The 22,363-nt window shown below is 36.8% G+C and overlaps 4 protein-coding genes and 1 pseudogene across 7 annotated transcripts; 2 read left to right on the top strand and 3 right to left on the bottom strand.

Moving 5' to 3' along the window:
- Positions 1 to 391: 391 nt before the first annotated feature.
- LOC140841318 (3-hydroxy-3-methylglutaryl coenzyme A reductase 1-like) lies at positions 392 to 3,842 on the bottom strand. The gene is made up of 4 exons (XM_073208629.1): positions 2,859 to 3,842; positions 2,230 to 2,411; positions 1,559 to 1,905; positions 392 to 833 (listed from the first exon to the last, which is right to left on the bottom strand). Exons 1-4 carry the CDS (start codon positions 3,773 to 3,775, stop codon positions 561 to 563), a joined length of 1,719 nt encoding a protein of 572 aa, XP_073064730.1. The 5' UTR covers positions 3,776 to 3,842; the 3' UTR covers positions 392 to 560.
- Positions 3,843 to 5,477: 1,635 nt separating this feature from the next.
- On the bottom strand, positions 5,478 to 7,649 carry LOC140841286 (peptidyl-prolyl cis-trans isomerase FKBP18, chloroplastic-like; annotated as a pseudogene).
- Positions 7,650 to 8,342: 693 nt separating this feature from the next.
- LOC140841254 (uncharacterized) lies at positions 8,343 to 11,708 on the top strand. 3 transcript variants are annotated; one of them, XM_073208536.1, is made up of 5 exons: positions 8,343 to 8,451; positions 9,512 to 9,638; positions 10,162 to 10,258; positions 10,500 to 10,586; positions 11,339 to 11,708. In XM_073208536.1, exons 1-5 carry the CDS (start codon positions 8,391 to 8,393, stop codon positions 11,471 to 11,473), a joined length of 507 nt encoding a protein of 168 aa, XP_073064637.1. In that variant the 5' UTR covers positions 8,343 to 8,390; the 3' UTR covers positions 11,474 to 11,708. The 3 variants fall into 3 exon arrangements, with proteins under 3 accessions (XP_073064637.1, XP_073064652.1, XP_073064644.1); XM_073208551.1 differs by lacking the exon at positions 8,343 to 8,451 and adding an exon at positions 8,484 to 9,105 and having other exon boundaries at positions 9,526 to 9,638; XM_073208543.1 differs by lacking the exon at positions 8,343 to 8,451 and adding an exon at positions 8,525 to 8,567.
- A 709-nt stretch (positions 11,709 to 12,417) lies between these two features.
- LOC140841278 (glyceraldehyde-3-phosphate dehydrogenase B, chloroplastic) lies at positions 12,418 to 15,534 on the top strand. The gene is made up of 9 exons (XM_073208575.1): positions 12,418 to 12,667; positions 12,997 to 13,110; positions 13,202 to 13,363; positions 13,464 to 13,631; positions 13,756 to 13,916; positions 14,011 to 14,072; positions 14,256 to 14,305; positions 14,560 to 14,966; positions 15,257 to 15,534. Exons 1-9 carry the CDS (start codon positions 12,569 to 12,571, stop codon positions 15,390 to 15,392), a joined length of 1,359 nt encoding a protein of 452 aa, XP_073064676.1. The 5' UTR covers positions 12,418 to 12,568; the 3' UTR covers positions 15,393 to 15,534.
- A 2,018-nt stretch (positions 15,535 to 17,552) lies between these two features.
- LOC140841241 (probable protein phosphatase 2C 27) lies at positions 17,553 to 20,651 on the bottom strand. Of its 2 annotated transcripts, none has more exons than XM_073208518.1 (5): positions 19,904 to 20,651; positions 19,225 to 19,419; positions 18,850 to 19,055; positions 17,895 to 18,442; positions 17,553 to 17,618 (listed from the first exon to the last, which is right to left on the bottom strand). In XM_073208518.1, the coding sequence occupies exons 1-5, from the start codon at positions 20,108 to 20,110 to the stop codon at positions 17,572 to 17,574; spliced, it is 1,203 nt and encodes a 400-aa protein (XP_073064619.1). In that variant the 5' UTR covers positions 20,111 to 20,651; the 3' UTR covers positions 17,553 to 17,571. The 2 variants fall into 2 exon arrangements, with proteins under 2 accessions (XP_073064619.1, XP_073064625.1); XM_073208524.1 differs by lacking the exon at positions 19,904 to 20,651 and adding an exon at positions 19,520 to 19,870.
- Positions 20,652 to 22,363: the final 1,712 nt, after the last annotated feature.

Raw genomic sequence — 22,363 nt, 5'->3', positions numbered from 1 at the left:
CCGCTTAATGACACGTATATTAAATATGGCGATCAAAAGGAGCATACGTAGCTTCAATCTCATATTTGAAATATGTCGATGTTGTCCGCTGTACAGACAGACAAGAATTGGACATCCTGGCGGAGTCGTATCCTACAAAGATTTTTTTTTTATATCGGGAGGGCTCGATCGTACGACCTAGGGGGGAGGGAATGGGGTGAGACCACCTGGGCTATCTCCTTGGTCTCTCATATCCTTCAAAGTTGGTAAAATAATCAAATGAACAAAGCATACAATTTTTTCGGGAAAAAAAAGCGTATTGGATCCTTCCTATTCATACAAAGTTTACACCCTATTCATTATCCAATATAACCAGTTCATATATACATACAAGGGATATAAGGCATCAAACTAAATTTTAAACCATACCTATAAAAAAAAAAGATGTTTACAGATTTTGATTCATTAATTATTGAGCGTAAACAGTATGAACGTTAATCATTTGTTTGCCTCCTACTCATTCTTTGTAGATCCGATCTTCATCCCAACTGCAAAAATACTAGGATCCAATTTTACTGCAACTACTGAAAAGGGTCTTTCGGAGCACAGTTCCAGGAGCCAATTTTGGCGATGTCCTTGCTAGAGCGGTTATACTTCATGTGGCTTTTAACGAGCTGGCCAGCGGCAATGGCTGACATTAGAGAAAGCTCTCCTGCTAAGACTGAACCGGCTACTATGGTGGCCAGGAGCCGAGAATTTGCACCAGGAGATTCGCGGCTGGCACCCTTGACACCAAGCAGGTTGAGACAAGCCGATTGTGATGCTAATTGAGTTCCGCCACCAATAGTGCCAACCTGAAAAGAAGTACTAGTCAAACCTCAGTACTTGGGGATTGATGCATAGAGTTTGCCACTTGAATGAAATTTTGCGGTCACAAGGAAATTCGCTGTTCATATACACGTTTTGTTATAACAATCCTTGTTGATGACCCAAGAAATCCAAACAAGAATAACCTAGAAGCACTGGTTGATCTAGCGTAGGGCGAACGGGGCTACAGCCTCCAAAATTTTTTAATTTGTTTTTACAATGTATCATTTTAACTAAATAGCCACTCCAAATAATTGAAAATAACATAATCAGTGGTAGAGGCAACTTTATATTTTTTTCTTCTAGGTAATCTCTCCTATCTCAATCTTTTGTCTTTTGTAAGCGGCCCCCAAAAACCGAAATCCTAAATCCGCTATTGCATAGAAGGTGGCAGAAGCACTTCAAACTTGTGTCACTTGACAATTTTGTTATGGGGCTGTTGTGGAACATGTAATATGACGAGAACTACTAAAGATGCTGACGTCAACCTGTTCCTACCTAACAAATTAACAGACGGCAGTAGTTAGTTTTTATCAGATAGTCTTTCTCCATTGCATGTTCCCAAACAAGAGAATCGATGTTAGGCCATACACATAAGACACAAGCCAAAACCCAAAAAAGCTAATTTATTAGGTTGGAGAGTCCTTTCCAATTTGCTGGGAAACCGAACATGTAAGGAATGGCGTAATGTTGTTAAAGAGATGTTAAATACCTCAATGGATGGCATGGATACAGAAACATGAAGATCATTCCCATTGTTAACAGCCTCCATCATTGTAATGCAATGAGAACTTTCTATGTTTTGTGCTGGATCCTGCCCCGTGGCTATAAAAATCGCCGAAACAATATTGGCTGCATGTGCATTGAAACCACCAAGAGCACCAGCAATGGCAGAGCCCGTGAGGTTCTTGAGCATGTTTAGCTCAACAAGAGCAGGCACAGTAGTTTTCAACACCTTAGCCACCACGTCTCCTTTTATTATAGACTCGCAAACAACTGATTTTCCACGCCCTTCAATCCAATTTACTGCAGCAGGTTTTTTATCGGAACAAAAATTTCCTTGGCCAAAAAAGACAAATTAAGTTTAGTAAAAGTGTCATGAAAAGGTTCATATATGATCATATTATCATGAAAAACTACCACTGTCGATAATTTTTTGTCCCATGAAATTAGAAGTATTACACCAGGTATTAGAAATGAATACACCGAGCAAGAGATGCTATAAGCGAAAGAAAAAAGAGAAATCATAGATTTCATACATTCTTCAACGCTTTCCTAATACACGAGATACTGTGCTAAAAAGAAGCATTGTTCAAGGAAATATAAATAAGTTAGCTTTCGAATGAGGAAAGTTTATAATTTTCATTTGTCAAATTTACTCACCAGAAATCCCAATAACATCCATATCAGGAAAATCGTTTTGAAGGAAGTCTAAGACATTCTGAACACCTTTCGAAACCATGTTCATCCCCATGGCATCACCTGTGCTACAGCTAAATCTAATGTACAGATTTTTCCCCGCAATAGCACATTGAATTCTAAGGAGTCTTGCAAATCTACTTGACCTGTTCCAACATTGAAAATTCGTTGAAACGGAGATACATTTCCAGTAACAGAATCGAATTCAACACATATAGCCATATCAAACAAGAGCAACTTAATAAAGCACGGTTTCAATGTCAGTTGTCCGTAAAAACCACCAACTCAAAAAAATGAAAACAATATCAGCACAGCAACATACTGAGACTCACAGTGAATCAATTTGACCGCTCAGTTTCTGTTCTTTTTACAGCCAATCATTGCTTAAAAGGGGAGACATTATCAAAAGTTTATGTTAATGGAAAAGGTCACACATCCACTACACGTTTATAGCAATTAGCAGCCTTCCTTAGATGGATACCGAAGAATCAAGCGCATTAAGAGCTGAATAACGAAATGAATTCCACATGCAAAAATTATTCAGAAAGAAAGAAGCAATGACTGAATAAACGAAAGAAAGATAGTTTGCTTACTTATTAAAAACAACAGACAAGGAATCGAAATTGAGAGGGTCTTCCAAGAAAAACTTCAACTCCGCCGCCCTTTTCGCCGACGGGAACCTCACCACCGGAGCTCTTGTCATCCCATCTCGGAGAAGCACACAGGTGGCACCTCCAGATACGTGGATCGCCTTGCAACCTCTGTTGGTGCTTGCCGCCAAGCAACCTTCTGTAGTAGCCATCGGCACCGAGTACTCGCACCCATTCAGCAACAGTGGGCCCACGATCCCCACCGGAATCTGCACATAGCCCACCGGCATCTCGCAGCATTGACCCAGAATCGAATCATAATCAAAACCTTCCAACGGCAACCCGTCCAACGACCTACTGGTCAGCCGCTGCAACGCCTCTCGCCGGATTTGAGCTGCTTTGAAGCAATCCCCGAGCTTCGACTCAAGAGAATATGACGGGATTTCTCCAGAGACCACGGCTTTCACGATATCTTCATCTTCGACTGAACACGACTGCTTGATCAGAGGACGGTCCATGGAGAAATCAGAGCACCGAACGTCGGTCCGATCCGGGTCTTCCTCTCGAAGAACGAATCTCCCCCGAACCTCACTGGCTTCGAGTTCGTTCCTCGAAATAAACGACTGAACGAAATCAATCCCAAAGAACCCAAGTAGGTAAATAAAAGAAGCAATGAGAGAGACAACAGCAGCGAGCTCGGACAGCGTGAGGACGTGCAGCGGAGTGGAGTTACGGATCTTGTCCCTCCACCGGTGCAGAAGAAAGTAGGCGACCGAGAAAAAGAGCGTGAAGAAAACAGTGTTGGTGAGGTACAGCGGGAGCGGAAGCGCGTCCGATGCCTTGCTATCAGAATGTACGCCGGAGGCAGCGGAGCAACGGGTGGTGTGGGATGCTTTGAGGGGCCTCCGGCGAATGTCCATATCGAGGGAACTGAGAGAGTGTTTATAGAGAGAGAGTATGAGGGAATGGACAGTGGAGAACAAGGGAGAAGCGATGGAGTCGGCACGAAGGATGCTTTCCTTTTATAGCGGAGACACACACCCAACCCACTTTCTATGTTTTCTTTCTCCAATTTTGCATGGTTCACTTTCCATACAAAAACTTTTTTTTCTTAATAAAATAAAATATATAATCTCTAAAAATAAATGTTATTTCCTAGCTTAAATATATATATATATATATATATATATATATATATATATATATATATATATATATATATATATATATATATATAGATGACTTATGATTATCTTTAGAAATAATGTAAATACGATAATAAATTTACAAAATATCACTGGGACATGCGATTGCTTTTATTGTGGTGGATCAAATGATTTAGTATCTCTTTTTAGGGTAAGTTTCTTATAAGACGATATCACGAATCTTTATTTATAAGATGGGTCAATTTTACTGATATTCACAATAAAAAGTGATACTCTTAACATAAAAAATAATATTTTTTCATGGATGACCCAAATAAAAGATCTGTTCTCACAAATATGACTCGTGAAATCATCTAACACAAATTTTGTCCTCTTTCTATTCTAAAATTCCATGTTTAATCAATGGGTATTAAAGTAATTTGATAAAAAAAATATAGTATTTTGCTTTCTAATTAGTAATATAAATTTTCAGTTACAAGATAGAAACTTGTATTTTAAGAAGAATTTCTCTTGTTAAAACCGACGATACAATTTTAATAATAATTATGATTTGTATAATCGAATATGTCTAAAATGTGTATCATTATGTAAATAAAAATAACGTGGTCGGACCAAAAATTTGGTTATAATAGGAGGAGGAGTTACGTGTTAATTAGGCGAGAGTGACAGCTCTAAAGCAGAGTGTCAAATAATGAATGAAAACCGAAGGAAAGTATTTGATTACTGTTGCCAAAGGAGGAGTGGACAACCAAACAAAAGACAGCACACTTTTGCACCGCAATATTTGGTTCTTAATGAATGTAGGGCTCTGCCTTTTTGCCACATTCTATTTATTTCTTGTAAATTATTTATATTATATTAAAAAAAACTATTTATTTTTTTGTAGGTAGTCAAACCACAGATGAATAAACATTTTGACTTGGGCCCCTTAATTTGACTTTTTAGGGTTCGTTTTGTTAGTAAGATGTGATAATTGATGATTGATAAATGATATAAAATATGTAATTTGATGGATTGATAATATTATGTGTTGTGCGAATGTAACAAGAGACATAACATCGATTTATGACCGAAATACTCTTCATGTTTTATTTTTATTTATTTCTTATTCATTGTTTATTTTTCCTCAAAGTTATAATTTTTTACGTTTTACTTTCGAATAAACTTCAGAATTCTTCATATTTATCCAAAAAATGAGGATTTATGGTTAGCCACTTTGAATTTGGAAGTCGCGATTCATCAGCGGTTACCCTCCATGTTTCTTCTGAAAAAAGAAAATTAGATTTACAATACCCGCTTACTATTTTTTTATTTTCATTGAGGTGTATTTTGGTTATCACGTTGTGTCAGTGTTGGTGACTGTAACCGAATAGATATTGTCCATCTTAAAAGCATATATTTGTTTTTCAAGACAAACAGTGAAAACTGCCTTTACTGCTTCAATCCAGATTAGTGTTTACTTGCCTTCAAGTGATATTACTTGCAAAAGCAATGTTGAGCTCAAATTCAGCTCCAGGCTGCAACATGAAGCACAGCACCTTCATGACTCCCAGTTGAATATCAAACAATAGAAAACAGGTTAAAAATCAGTGAGGAGGAAGGAAATGGATTACCGGAATTTCATTCATTCCTTTTGGACCGCATCCTTCCTCTGGAGGAATTATCACAGTCCTCTGGATCACAGAAAAAAGTATATGAACACAAAGGAAATGAAATTATGAAACAACATGATGAGAGAGATGTTTGAATAGGATCTCCATGGCATTTTGAAATGATAAGTCACACAAATATAGTATTTGTAGCGACATATCAAAAGCCATGGCTGTTAATAGCGACACAACTCAATTATTTACAACTGCACTGCAATCAAAGAACAATGTTTTGATTGTTGTGCTGCATAATAAGCAGCGACATAGGTCTGTGGGGGCAATTGCTCCTCCACAATAATGATATAGGCATATAAAGTAGGTAACCTGGGTTACCTTCCCACCAACTTTCATCCCTTCAGTTATGGTATACATGGCCTTTGGAGGTTTAGGTGCAGCCTGCGCAGAGAACAAACCATTTGGATTGTCTACAAAAACTCACGTTTTCGCTCTTTTCCTGGTGCTGCTTCGACTTGGAACTCGTAAGGCTACTTAAGTGTACAAGAAAGTTGATATCAGTAATTTTGTTAGTTTGCCTGTAGTTTTATCTGTTGCCGGTGGTTAACAATAACTAAGAAAAAACAAAATAACCTGGGCGATGATTCTATTTCCAGCCAAGAGTTTACATTCTCGACTTGATACAGCTGTAATACCACGATATAAACAGTCAAAATGCACCTGTGCGGTTGATCCCTTTTCGGCGACAGGACCTTTCCCTTCTACCACATCATAATACTTAAGTCCATCGGCTACTCCAACAAAAAAAAATGGTAAGAACATGAAAATATCGATTGCTGGCATTTGATGGTATAGAAGAAGAATGATATATCAAGACATCTTAGCATAATTTTTTTCCAATGCAGTAAACCTAAAAGATTAGCCTATTCGGTCAAAAGACCCATCAAACTCTTTAGTCATTCCATAATTTGTTATAGAGTGGTTGTGCGATTGCGACATTGTCCCTATGATAATGAAGAGGTAAGCAACTTTCATCCTAGCAGTTGTTTTCCTCAGCGAAAGATTAACATCCAAAAATTTGATAGCTAACAACTCTATCATAAAGGCCATGCCTTTTCTTACTAATTGCATAGTCTTTGCGAAACCTACGAATCTGTTTTTGATTTTGCTACTACCTCACTGAATGTATCTGTCAAATGATTGAAATTATATCACCAAACATTTGTATATAGCATCTATCAAACAGGTAAACACCATGATTTCATCAAGATGTATAGAAAGCAAACACCAAAACAAGAAATCCCCATGGATTCATTCACTGTTCCAATCAAGTTAACATAAGTGCCCAGCGGCCAGCAGCAAGAAAAGAAAAGGCATCATCTTTAAATGCAAATGATGAGAGATCCCTTCAGAAAATAACCATGAATCGTTTCAGAAAGATTTGAGAATCTCTCGAAACAACATGGGCTTGGGAAGCTAACAATGAAGAAAGCACACGAAAAAACTATGCAGCAGAGACACCACCAGGAAAAATAAACGCAAAACAACAATACAAAAACGAGAAACTGCAGCAAAACGAAACAAAAAAGTAAAGAATCTAACGGCCAGTGAGATAATCTTCAAGTGGGATGATCTTTCTGTTCCGCCTCTCTCTAGCCAGCAAAATTTGCGGAAGAGCAATAAGGCTTAAAGGCATCAAAGAGATGAAAATCGCCGATCTTCTTGAAATGGGCATTGGCAAAACAACAGGCGGCTGCTTTGTTTGGCCATTGGCCTTCAAACAACATCGAGTATTTTGCAGTATACCCTTGTCAGAGGTTCCAATGGAAGCCATAGCCGTCGGAGAATGTACCAACGAAACAGTTGATACAATTTTTATTCCATTATTATCCAAACACAGACGCTACGCCTCCAAGGCACTCGTTGGTCAATTTGGCTTTCAGAATTTGCTTATAACAGAGAGAGAATATGCTAAATTAATTGAACGTTGTGTTTCCCAGTTGGTGCTCAGGTATTGGCGGGTTTATTATTTCCCCTGGGTAAATTGGTTTCTTATAGTAATTTCTTTTTCCTTGTGGTCGTTGGGTGAACACAGAATTTCAAGAATTTATAATTTTTTCTTTTATATTTGTATTTTAATTTCAGATTAATTATTCAAACATAAATTTTATACACTAATTTTATTATTATTTTTTATTATAAATAATCGTTTTAAATCAATTTTTGGTTAATTACATACATTATCACTTGAATAAACAACACATCACTTTAATAGCTTAAATCTTTAATTGAAAAACGTAAACTATAACAGCTGCTAAATTAGCTTAGTGATTCATTAACTGTTTGATGGAGACGATATAATATTGAACGATTCTCATGTTTTTATTTTATTGAATATTTAACTCAAATTTTACAAATTATTAAAGTTATATAATAATATGTCATGTAAGTATAGATTTATCATTACTATATTATTTACAATTTGTCGTCTTATCTTACACAAATTTACAAAAATCTGTTTATAAATATATAAAATTTTGTAAAATTATAAAAATATTTCATATTCATAAAAATATATCATTTAAAAAAATTATTAAAAATTATCAAAACTCTAAATTAAATAGAATATGTATACTTCTCATACATAAGGGACAAAAGTGTCAATGAAGTAAGTTAAGGGGGGTAACGGATATTTACTAGTAGAACAAAATATTTACGCAATTTTAACTCGCTCGTTTCATATTTCTCTGAAATCCTTTTACACTATGACAGCTCTATCCAATTCGCTTGTGATTGCAAAAAACCCATCTTGCCAGCTCTCATCAGGTAAATCTACACTCTTTTTGTAGGTTTCTCATTTGGTAAAATGAACAAACTGTTTCGATTTATTTTGGGATGAAAGTAATCGACTGGGATGGGTTCTTCGAGCAGGATCAGCTTTTGTATTGCATCGTTTATTTGTTTATAATTTTGTTTCTATTGTAACTTTGAGGTGATAATGTGGAGGATTGAGAGACTGATTCGGCATCATACATCATTTTACCATAATTTTCCGAAGATGGTCTCTCAATTGGATTTTTAGTTTTCTTTTTTCTTTTTTCTTTTTTCCCTCATCTATTAACTGTCGTTATAATCGATTTAAAATTTAGTTAGCTGTATCTTCTCTGGAGCCTAAGTATTTTTGCCTCCCTGTATTTGATATTCCCCCAACCATAGATAATATTATCTGTGCCGGGCAGTAATCTTCCTCCAGTAAAAGTAAATTTTTTTCCTTAATTGGTTTTTTCACTAGCACTACTCCAACCGAGTATGATTGAATGATTATGTTAAATTGAAATTGTGCTTGTTATTTGTCTAGGGCACTATGCACATTAATGTTTTTCTGCTATTATTGAGGTCTAATCTGGAAAAGATTCTTCTCTGTCGGGACTCTTGTAGGAGGTGAGAGTGGGTGGGGGGTTGAATTGAAAAGTCTGAATGGTAAATCTTTAAGTTCTGCTGTAGATAGAAAGTAAAGATTTTTTGTGAACTGGCTCTGGATGAAAGAAATTTGTTCATTTTTGTTATATCTTGAAGTGAGAGCACATTAATGTCTCCGAGCTTCTGGGTGTGTTGAAGGGTTGGTTTTAATCTTTTGCCCGTCGGTATAAAAGAAAATAAAGAAATCCAAATGTATACTCTTCTCATTTTGGGGTGTTGTGAAAATATACCTTAAACTATGCTCAGAAATTGTTTTCAAATTGACAGATTACAATTCAATTTTTAATTTTTTAATATTAGATTTTGACCTCTGTGCGATCCTTAGAGTTTCACTTTTTAATTGTTGTCCCGTGTTTTGGTATGTGACATTTTTACTTTATTTGAATGGTTAACTTACTCTTGCTAGGTACTTCTTTGAAGCCTGGATACCAGTATGTTGCCAGTGTGGGTGCCACCAGATTGACCTTCGTTTCTGAAGGAACAAGGATTTCATCTTCCGAGAAGAGGACGCTCACCATTCAAGCAGGTTATAGGTACTATTTTCACCATCAAATTGCGGTTGCTGTGCTTCTGAGTGTATGAAAGTGGTTTTCTTATTGGAAAGTTAATCCTTTTATTTTCCCATTTGTTTCAATGAACTACCCTTAAATGTAAATGGATAATTTGTATTGAAGCAACATGTAAACTGGATCTCACTGCATTTATGTCAACAGTTTTCCAATTTGACTTAAACTGGTATTTGACATGCAAATAAAAAAATCAGTTTAAATCACCTTCACATGGACATACTCTCTGCTTTGTTGTAATTGTTTTGAGTGCAAGGGCATAAAAAATACAACAATACAACAAGTGGACCTAAAAGCATCGATTATTAGACCAAAATACCCACCACAGTCAGCTTTTATGATATTGATGCTGAAAAGAAAACACCTGCATGGAACTTGTGATGAATTAAGATCCTAGGATCTAATATCAAAATGGAATATAAAGAAAACGAAAGAGCAATATATCTCGAGAAGTTTCTAATTGTATCTCCTGTCACATGTTTAATGGCAGCGACGGTGGAAGATCAGGCGGTACAAGCTTGTTTATCGGTGGCTTTGTTCTAGGCGGTATGATTGTTGGAACACTTGGTTGTGTGTATGCACCTCAGGTGATTTAGGTTAAATATCGTATAGAAATTTCAATATTCTATTTCATCGGTGGTTGGTTGTGTGTATCACCTCAGTTGATTACAGTTAAACATCATATAGAAATTTGAATATGTTATTTCGGCGTTGGAATTTGTTTCCATGCCAATGCATCACATACCCATCTGATGCATTGTGATGGATCAAGATTATGAAACCGTTTCTCCAGACACTCAAGGAATAGTTCTTTTTTCGCTTTCACAGATCAGCAAGGCTTTAACCGGTGCTGACAAAAAGGATCTGATGAAAAAACTTCCCAAATTTATTTATGACGAAGAAAAGGCTTTGGAGGTAAGCATATATCTTATTTTGCAAGATCTCTATTCTCTTTGCTCCTCAATTTGATGGAGGGTTCATGTTATGGATTGCAATATCATTAGCTATGCATATGCACAAATTTTTGTCTGATTTTAACGATGGAGATGATGTAAAGTAGATGTTTCTTTGTGCCTCTTTGAACATTCATACATTAAGCTCAATAAATAATAATCATCAAAGATCCTACTTCCCAACGATCTAAAAGTGATCTGATGATTATTATGCATATTTATATATTACAGTTAGTTTCTTAGTGCCGAATTCTTTATAAACAAAAAGCATCTCATATTGTGTACCCTAGGTTTACAAAAATTAATCAAAAGACCACCAGCAAAATGTCTTCAACTAGAGGCCATCCTCCCTGAATAAGCTATTCTATGGTGAGAGGGCTGTACTGAGCCATTGTGAAACCTGGCTTTTGACAAAGAAAGAGTTTTACATCTGTTGCTTGTTGCATAACTAGCATCTGAGAAGGATAAACAATTTTCAGCAAAATCAAATGGCCATGGTCTTCCACAACAAAGAAAGTGCTTTTGCTAGTAAATGCCAATGGCTCAATACCATTAATTGTCAACTAAAATCACACCATTAGGATTATCTTTTATCTTTGTTTTTTTTTTTGGCGGAATTTGCTCAACATGTACTCCGTAATTTCATAAAGTCAGTACTGTGTAGTGTGCAGTCTTATCTTGTTACTTGATCCTAACAACATATCATATCCTCAGAAGCAACGGAAGAAGCTGTCTGAGAAGATTGAACAGCTCAACTCTGCTATTGATAATGTATCCAATCAGTTGATATCAGAAGAACCCCCAAATGGAGTAGCAATCGGCGCCGATGACATTGAAGCACTCATCTAGATCTCTCTTGCTCTTCTCCAGTTATTTGAGATGATTACGATGCTACAATGCTAGTCATCGTGTTAGCTTTATTTACTTCGTTAAACATGGTGATTCTCTGTTCGTTTGACAAGGTTTAGAATACAACATTGGAGTAAATAATACCTTGGTCATTCCATTGCTTAGCTCTTGATTCATTTGATGACCCTAATATTAGTGTGCTTTTAAAGCATTAGCACTTCATTCCAGGTTTTAACTCTAGTATCTTGATGGTTAATGGATGATAGTTTTCCAAAACATTAATGTGTAGGATTTGGTCGTGCGTCATGAATTACAATCACGACTTCTTTCGCTTTTGGGAGTCTAATATTTGAGAAACATACATATAATAATTAAATATTAACTCGGTGATGGGATGTTGTAAAATCTATATCGAAATGGTCACCCTTAGAGCTGATTCTGAAAACATTGAAATGCATTCAATTCTTAAAAAACTGCATTTTCTCAACTCGACACGATGACAACTTTTTGGGGGAAAAGCATTAGAAAAAACTATATGAATCAAAGGAAATTAATTGTGATATTCTTGCAAATGTTGTACTCGGATCTAATCTCAAGGGGCTGAGTCATATCTCTTTCTTATTTTTTTCCCAAGGAAAAAGAAAGCATTTTTGGCTCGCTCACATGATTGCCGTCGCGGCATCGCCCACATAGACGGAAGAAAATATATTTCTGCCGCAACACTTGTGTACCATCAGTTATGAATGCATCTCAGCCAGATGATAAATCCAATGGCTGCGGATTTTCTTGATTTCTTTCAACTCATATATCCTCTCAAAAAGCATATATCTTTCTACAGCAGTGAAAGGGCACACCATGAATGAAAAAGAACGAAACCAAACAATATCAATTCAGGAACAATATGTGGTTCAAATTTCTATATTTAAAAAAATTGCATCATCTTATCTGATATCAAGTTCACATACCATCCTCACCACTCACTACAATAAACCACTCGCAACCATAATTTCGAGGCAAGGCTTTCAATTGCTAAAATAATGTTCTTGAAGTTATATATAGCTAGAAGTGTTTTGTAAAGTTGTTTTAGTTGCGGCCATGGCTTCCCATGCAGCTTTGGCCTCTTCAAGAATCCCAACGAGCACCAGGCTCCCCTCCAAGGATTCCCACTTTTTTTCAGCTCAATGCTTCTCTAAGGTATTTGTTGTCTTCACTTTTTCTCCGATGCATGTAGCCAATCGGCACCTTCCCTGCTAAACTTTCGAACAAACAATGTGATTTCACACCAATTCCTGGAAAATTTTTTAGTCTTTCTGACTCCTCCAGTTCTTAAATACAAGTGCTGAGAGGTTTTTAAATTTATTTTTAAGTATTTTTTATCTTTAACATTTCAATCTCGCTTTCATATCATTGATTAAGAACCCTTTTTTGGAATTTTCGAATCTGGTTAATTGATATACAGTTCTAACAGTACTATTTCAAGGGCTCTGATTGAATATTGGTGGTACTTTTTAATTGTTTTGTAGAAGCTGGAAGTAGCAGAGTTCTCTGGCCTTAGGTCCAGTGGATGTGTGACCTTCTCCAAGAATAATAGGGACACTTCTTTCTTTGATGTAGTCGCTGCTCAGCTCACTCCAAAGGTATTTAGTTACAAAAGAAGAATATATAGGTTGATGCATGATTACTTCCGGTCTCCTAATACAAAATAATGTGTATGATGTGCTACATTAGACCGCGGGATCTACCCCATTGAATGGAGAGACCGTAGCCAAATTGAAGGTAGCTATCAACGGATTTGGACGTATCGGGAGGAACTTCCTCCGGTGCTGGCATGGCCGCAAGAACTCGCCACTGGAAGTTGTTGTGGTCAATGACAGTGGAGGTGTAAAAAATGTAAGCATAAAGAGCCCAGTTTCTTGATTAGATTCTGGAGGTGTTATTTGTTCTCTTATACCGGACTTTCTTTTGTATGATTCATTCAATGGCATTTCAGGCCTCTCACTTGCTCAAGTATGACTCGATACTGGGTACGTTCAAAGCAGATGTTAAAATAGTCGATAAAGAGACCATCAGTGTTGACGGGAAGCCAATCAAGGTTGTATCTAGCAGGGACCCTCTCCAACTTCCTTGGGCAGAACTCGGAATAGACATTGTAATTGAGGTGGGATTGAACTCAAGCCATCAAGATTTATGTTTCTTTACCCTAGTTTTGAGTATTAAGGATTGAATCTTTAAATCTGCTTGTTTGAGAGACAGTTTTGAAGAACCGAACGGTTTTAATACAGGGAACAGGTGTATTTGTTGACGGTCCAGGAGCAGGTAAGCACATCCAAGCCGGAGCAAAGAAGGTTCTCATCACTGCTCCGGCAAAGGGTGCTGATATTCCAACCTACGTGGTAGGGGTAAACGAGCAGGATTACTATCACGAGGTAGCTGATATCATAAGGTCCATACATTTCATTAGTGTTTTTCTTCCTCGAAAAGTAATGTTAGAGAGACTTTACGAGTAGCCTAAGATCTAAGAGTTGGAATTTTTGCAGCAATGCTTCTTGCACGACCAACTGTTTGGCTCCATTCGTGAAGATCATGGACGAAGAGTTTGGTAAGACGATTTTTCAGGATTGAGGCCTGTATTCTGATTCAGTTCGTGTAAAAGGGTATTCAAAATTCCGAAGTAGTAAACTGTTAAAAGCATGCTATTCTTGCAACATAGTACTAGAGTCTTATGTTTCATGGGTAAGTTTCAATATTCACCAGAGTGTGCTTTTTTTGGTTCGATTTCCAGGCATTGTTAAAGGTACAATGACGACCACTCACTCTTACACTGGTGACCAGGTAATTTCGCTTCAACAAACTATCTGCTATTCTTATTTATACATAACAGGTGCATTGATAACCATTGAATCGGTCCCGTGTTCTGTACATGCTCATTTTGATGTTGTACGATCGGCATGGGGGCTGGGGGGTGTTGGAGGGAGGGTTTCCTAGATGTTGTTGCCCATAAATCCATTAGGTCTCGACCTCGTGTTACACAAATTCCTTCATGGATCTGCAACTGTATATGATCGTTTGAACTGTGTTATATGCAGAGGCTCCTGGACGCTTCCCACCGAGACTTGAGGAGAGCTAGAGCTGCAGCACTCAACATAGTGCCAACCAGCACGGGTGCAGCAAAGGCTGTGTCACTTGTGCTACCCCAGCTCAAGGGGAAACTCAATGGCATTGCTCTTCGTGTGCCAACGCCTAATGTATCTGTGGTTGACCTGGTTGTCAATGTCGAGAAAAAAGGACTAACGGCCGAAGATGTCAATGCTGCTTTCAGAAAAGCAGCCAAAGGACCATTGGCTGGCGTGTTGGATGTGTGTGACATCCCTCTTGTTTCTGTTGATTTCCGATGCTCTGACGTTTCTTCAACCATCGATTCTTCATTGACAATGGTGATGGGAGACGATATGGTGAAGGTCGTGGCTTGGTACGATAATGAATGGGGATATAGGTATGTGTTATCATTGTATATATTTCTATCACATGAAGTGTATGCAGACTGCATGGATAGATCCAGAATAATGGAAGAGTGGAACAAAGAGGTTTTTCTAAAACTGCATTAAAACCGAAATTTTTTCCGGTTAAGGGGGAGACTGCCTCTTCTCACTCCGCTAAATCTTCCCCTGGAGTGTGCACCAGAACTTCTTTGATTGCTTATAGATAGATTAATGTTCCATACTTGTACAAAACATATTTGATCGAGTCATATCTTTAATGCCGGTCATGTTCGATATTTTTCAGCCAAAGGGTTGTTGATTTGGCTCACCTTGTGGCGAATAAGTGGTCTGGAGCATCTGTGCAAGGAAGTGGAGATCCATTGGAGGACTTCTGCAAGACCAATCCTGCAGACGAGGAATGCAAAGTTTATGAAGCTTAACTTGTGAATTTACATTTTTTCTTGAGCTGTTGAAGAAACTACTTTAGGAGAAATACAAGGACGTTTTTTTGGTCATCTTGACTATCGAAACTTAGTAAGTATCCATTTATTTTACAGAAGTGGGAAATATTGGAAGTTGATATGTACTCTCTGTAAAATATAATCACTGAACAAGCATTAGTTATTTCTACAACAATTTCAATTAAAATCCCACCCAATTTGAAACTTTAAATTAAAAACACTTGGAAACAAATTTCTTGAAAAAAAGATAATAAAAAAAAAAACAAAAAGAAAAAGATTATAAGGACTCCACAGCACTTGCAATAGATCAAAATTATAGTAAATTTTTTATCCAATATTTATCATAATGCCATATTCACATATTTGTTCATGGACCTGGGCTGTTAATTCACTCATTAAAATTAAAGTTGCTAAAATGTCGTAAACGATTTTAAAAGGTGGTGAACGAATCGCTATTGGTAAATTAATGAATCCCATTTGCGAAAAGCCGCGAGCAATTAATGCTTGGATATTAAGCCCGAAAAGCGAAAAGACAGACGCAAGTACGCAACCCTTCACAAATCTCACCATTCTATAAATACAACAGTTGGATTGATTCACCGTAAAATAATTTCCTCTGATAAAATACATATATAACGATGGCAAGAACCTGCAACTGGGTTGCTTTAACAGCGTTGATTCTGTTGTTCGTGGCGGCACAGGCGGCGGAGACGCCGAACATCAATCCGCATTGCATGGGGGAATGCTACTTCGACTGCGCGCAGATCAAGGTTTTCACCGACAGCGAGTGCAAGAGAGAGTGTGTTCTCGCGTGCGCCAGGCATAGCATCAGGAAAGCATCCGAAGATGATGAAACCAAGTTCTTCCCTCCATGGATTTAATTTATATTATGGGAATCCATGATTTTTGAATTATGAATATATTTATTTTCTTTGAATTAATTAATTTGTAGCAAAAATAAATTTATTCATCCATTTATTTATTATCTTTATTATTTATAGTCTTTTTATTTTTTTTCTTTTTTGAATTAATTACTAGTGCTACTGCTACATTTTGTATTCACTTTAATTTTCTAAATTGAATTACACTTTTTTAAACTAAAATTCATATACAAACTTTATATTTTTTCCCTTTCTAGTCAAAATTATGACAATTTCCTTCTTTTGGCCAAATTATGTTATCCTGTTTGTTAAAAAAAAAAAGACAAAGGAATCAACTTTTTTTTTCCCAAATTAGTTTGCCTAAAAAAAAATTCTATGCATGAAAGGTAAATGGATTATTTAGTTCGATTAAATGGGTTCGACGAGTCAAAACTAATTTTTTAACTTCAAAGTTACAAGATTTTAAATCCGATTATGTGTGTTTTCATTACTAATTACGTTTGTGGAAACAGTACCTTGATGTGAAAACTAATTGGGTGAATCTCATGTAAGACCACTGATCATAATATGTGAGACGATCAACCTTATCCATATTCATAATAAAAAGTAATACACTTAACATAAAAAGTAATACTTTTTCATGAGTGACCCAAATAAAAGATCCGTCTCACAAATACGATCCGTGAGATCGTCTCACACAAGTTTTTGTCAAACTAATTTACTACAAATGGTGACAAAATGATCACAAAAAACTATGCTACACTGATCATGTACAAACCAATTCATTGAGTTCTCTAAACAACTCCGACATGCAATTTTCTTTCAATCATTTTAGAGATGCATCCTCTGCTACATTAGGATAATGATCTTGGATGGATGAGGTATCTCATATTATCGATAATAATGTCCGGAGATCCATGGAATGCTGCAAGTTTACTACACTCAGATAATGAACCATGCCGCTCGAGAACTACTCAGAGCTTGGCTCAGTTAAAAACTCGATTGAGATTGTTTATTAATCTTATTAAGCCGAACTCGAGCTTAAGGATATTCAGCTCGTGATCAAACTTGCGAGCCACATAAACGAGACAAGTTCGAGCTTGGCTCGTTTGTTAATTTAACAAATAAAAATATTAGTACTAGCCTGTTTAACGAGCCGAGCTCGAGGCAAAGTCATAAAACATGATTCATACGGGTGGTCGTTCAGGAAGCTCTTCTCTAACAATAAAAATAAGTAGCTTTATTTCTCTACGTGAAAAGACACAGTGAACAAGGCTCTAATCTTTATATACACCAGGACAAAATCGTCCTATCTTCTGGAAATCTGCAGAGTTTAACTCATTCAATTAATACATCACTTCACTCAAATAGACATTAGTGAAAAACTACAAAGAAATTTTCTTCCTGGCATTCAAGTCTTAGGGCCATCATCTTACTCAGTGGATACATTTCATTTTATGTTCCATTGTGAAAAGATTGATGACACATGTTTGTTAATGGTATTTTAATCTGTTTAACATGTGTCATCTATCTAAATACACAGAACATGAAACGAAACTACAGCATGAACATAAGATCTTGTGTAGTTCTCACTAGTTACCTTCCAGAACACCTTTAAGAAGATTCAACCCTTCAGCAGATATACTCCTCCGGACTCGACTAGGAGGTATCTCTATCCGAGGTGGAGGATCCTGAGAGAAACAAATCACTATAACTGTCAAGTTATCACAAGTATTGCGTTTCAACGCTTCCCTAACTAACTCTCTCGAGCATCTTTCAGGATCGTTATGCAGCATCAACTCTTTCCTTGCCATTGTGATGGCACATTGACTGCTCATAACATCCCACAGGCCATCACATCCAATGATCAAGAACTCATCCTCTTCTGTCAAGACAGTTGCCTGTAACTCTGGGCTGGCACTTAAAGGGCATGAGGATCCTTTTGGTCCCTTCATGTGCCAGTCACCAAGTGCTCGTGAGACAGATAGTTGACCATTAAGGTAGCCGTCATATATAGCTCCTCCAAGTTTTTCGATTCTGAGTCTTTCTGACGTGTAGTTCGGCTTATGATCTCTGGACATTTCTATTGCTTTCCCTCGTTTCCCCAGCACTGCTCGACAGTCTCCAGCATTGGCGACTACCAATGTTCTGCAGAGTAGACATCATGTTACATGTAATTCAAAGCCTAAATTCTTAGATGAAGTTCGTGAGCCTCTTCAAAAAAAAAAACACCTTCAAAAACTCTCACCATAAAGTACTTTTATGCACTAACAATAAGGTTGCCCAACTTCATACGATAGTGTCCACAGACACAATTTGTTCACCTCTCTACCGATTATGGATACAGAATATAGGGGGGTGTAAAAAATCCACAACCAGTAGACTCACATCTCTAAGACAAATAATTCCAGGGTGACAGATAACACCACCATACATTAATTCATAGCAGGACATTAACCACGATTAAAAGAAGATTATTGATAACTGGTAGTGACAACTATCAAGCGGAGTTTAGGAAATTCTGATGACATGTGAAGGAAAATAATTTTTCTTACCTTTCAGATATGAATGCAGTCAATGCTGTTGTACCAGAAGATATGTCTAGGGAACTATCATCAGCAAAAACATAATCAGCCTTAAGAAATGCACTCTTGATTGCTTTTTCCAGACAAACTGGGAAAAAGGAGTCCTCAGTTATGAACTTCAGAATATTATTCTTGACAAATTGTGCTGCATCTGTACCTCCATGACCATCAAACACCTGCTCACACAGTGTGTGACTCAATAAACGCAAAGAACAGGTAACAAATATGATATGGTGGAAAAAGGATCACATTATCTATTTCTTTAACAAATTTTCTGAGTCTTGGATTCATTGGAGAACATTCAAGATGAATGGTTCAATATATTAATAGAATTTAGCTACACACCCCGTAGAAAGCTCCAAATGAAGGGGAACCTGCAATTTCACCTAAATGGTGAGCCAAGTTGTCTATGCAAATATGTTCATCCTCCATATACTGCTTTGGTCCTTTCTCACCGCAGCTCCCAGACCGGAAGATGGGTTGAAAGCTTGAATTTATATCTGATGGTGACTTAATCCCCAACATTCCAAGCTCAAAATCCTTGAAAATAAAAATAGATAGCATTACTTATAATGCATCAAACATTCAGAAAGGCTAAGGCCCAACAGCAGTAGATTGCCAATTAAATGTGTCCAAGTACCAGTAAAAAATTAATCTTTTAATTCACTACTTCTAAAAGTTACAAGCATTGCCCCATCTTGTTATCAGTTGCCCCATCTTGTTATCAGTTGAAATTCAGATATGCTGCCTGCAGAATATAATAAATAAAATACATCTTTCTCAAGGAGAAACGGTTTCTCCTGCTTTATCCTCGTAGAAAACCATAGAATCCTCCATGACTCACAACTATCAAATCGAAGCCTCCAAATGAACAATGAATCTAATACCTTTGCTACCATTAATAACAAGTAATATAGACTAGATAACTTTTTTCAGTTACAAACGACATCATGGCACTACTAAATAGCAACATAAGCTGGATGTAAGTGAGACATTCATTACATTACTACAAGAATTCACTCACAAAATCAGTAGGTGACACCAATGTGGTGGTGCTGATAGAGTGACGTACAACAGAAAGATGCCGTGGTGGTTTCCTGTTAACTATTTGCTTGCCTTCTTCGATGTTCTCAGGTATATCCTCACTCAAAACTGAAACTTTATAATCGTCCTCACCATAACAATCTTTGCCATTAGTTAGTGGAGGTGTAGAATAAATATCCCCAGCCATTTTCCTTCTTAATACATCAACTTACGCTTCGTTCACAAGATCAAGACCTCAATATGCCCCTTTAACAACAAATTATATAGATTTGTACCCAGGATCAATTCAAAGAACCCAATGACACAAACAGATCAACCAATATTATCCTTCTTTCAAAATATCAAAATCAATAACCCCACCTCGATTCCTTCAAAGAATCTCCAAATTATTCTAATCCTCAACACCTCGAAACCCAATCAAATTAAAGACGAAACCTACAAAATGAACCTAACCTCCAGATCAATTTCCCTACTATAAAAAAAACGAAATCGCATCACCCAGAAAAGGAAAAAAATAACGTAATCTAGGAGAATTCGGTAAAAAAATAACTTGAGGGACCAACGGATCCAAATCCCATTAAAAGAAAAAATAAATTCAAACTGAAATCCACTCTTTATCGATAAAATGATAGATAGATGGAAATACACAAAAGAGTCTACAATTACAAGTCCAATACAAAAGAAATCCCTTCAATTGACAAAATATTGGAGAGGAAATTGCATGAGAGATCAAAGAAAATGATACCAAGGAAGCAGGTGCGGAATTTTGTTAAATTTAATTCAGTTAGTAACCGGTGATTACAGGTAAAACTTTCCCGCTTTGGGACACGTGGTGGGTTTTAATTGGTTACAGAGTATAGCAGACCTGATCGCTTCCCTGCAGCGTTTGACCACTGACTCTTGCTCCATCCCATGGTCAGTCAGCTTCTCAATAAGAAATAAATTAAAAAAAAATAAAAAATTTGTAAAGACTTGTTTGATAGGGCAGGACACCATTTTTTGTCTCTTCATCTCTAATCCATTGAATTATATTATGGGCAACTTACGTATCAGTACAAGAATCTTTCAAATTTTAAATTTAGTACCTAGCTTCCCATAATACCCTTCATCCTTTAATTTTTAAATAATTGATTTTTCTTTTATAAATAAAGGCCCATCATGCTTCCGTAAAATAAAATAAAATCTTATACCTATTTGACCGGAGTACCACCGGGTTATATCCACCGTATTTTACGAACTGCTCCTCACAGTCCAACCACACGATCGCAACCGATGGTTACAGACGTAGATTCCTTCAGCAGCACTTGGCACAACTCTAATTCGTTTCCTACCTTAGAGTGTACGGTATAAAATAAAATTTTGAAAATAATACATGAGAGGGGCTTAGAGCAAAGATCTCTTTTATTCAAACACAAACATTTATTTATTACATAGTAACCTCCTGTAGAGGAGGATAAACTTGTTTAGCTACTTATCGTAGCTGAACTCTTAACACTCATAAAACTTGAAAAGAAAATATTACAACCTTGTATGAAAGAAATGGAGAAAATATTTGATGATCCTCACTTCTTTCTTCCTGCCTTATTTATAGAAGGCTCCTTCGGATTTGAACTTCGGATTTCAAATCTTCATAAGCCTTTACAGCTTGCATTGGGGACCATTTAGTGGTTGAGGGGTCTCTGTCTAGATTATCAATCTTGACATCAACTTCGCATCCTCTTTTATCTCTCTCAGATACCATTGACGATGAGTTTCCAATATATCGGCAGTAATTTCATCTCCTTTATATTCTCGGAAATGATTTACTAACCATTTAAGAGCTTCTGCCTCTTTTCTCTTGTATGTTATTCTTCTTTTCAAAACTTTCAAATATACCCTATACATTTTTAAGTTTTGATTCTGGTATGTTAACTGGTTTCCATTCTTTTATAGATGAATTTTCGGGACCAATTAATTTACTTTTTATTCATTGGATTCCTTTTGTGGTATCCAATATGTCATCCACCATCTATTATTGATGGTCCATTTGTCTTTTACCATTAATTAGTGGTTGTCTTGTTTCTACCAATCACATGGTAGTGGTCCTGCTTTTGTAATGGAGGGTCACATTTCCTTTTAATTTTGTCGAGGAATCTTCGGTTTTTTGTATCCTCGAGGAAAATGTGCATATGGTCCTTCCCCACTTGTGCTTGTGTCGGTAAAGTTTTTCCGATCTGATCTTGGTTTGAAACCTTTACCAAACTCCGGTTTCTTCTGGTCTTGGCATTCAAGGCAGATGTTTTCTGACCATCTTCCTATATGTGCCATGTTACAGAATTTTCGGCGAGTCTCTTTGCTTGCCGGCAGCTTGCTGTTCCACAAAAGATTTCTTTTCTTTTCAAATAGATCTTCTGCAAAACTTGTTGTTTTTCCTGTCATGGTATTTAACAGGAATGATCCG

This window comes from Primulina eburnea, chromosome 1 (genome assembly GCF_022965805.1).
Source record: "Primulina eburnea isolate SZY01 chromosome 1, ASM2296580v1, whole genome shotgun sequence".
Taxonomy (NCBI): Eukaryota; Viridiplantae; Streptophyta; class Magnoliopsida; order Lamiales; family Gesneriaceae; genus Primulina; species Primulina eburnea.
Note: the sequence above shows the minus strand (reverse complement) of the source record. Positions and strands in the feature narration are given on the sequence as shown.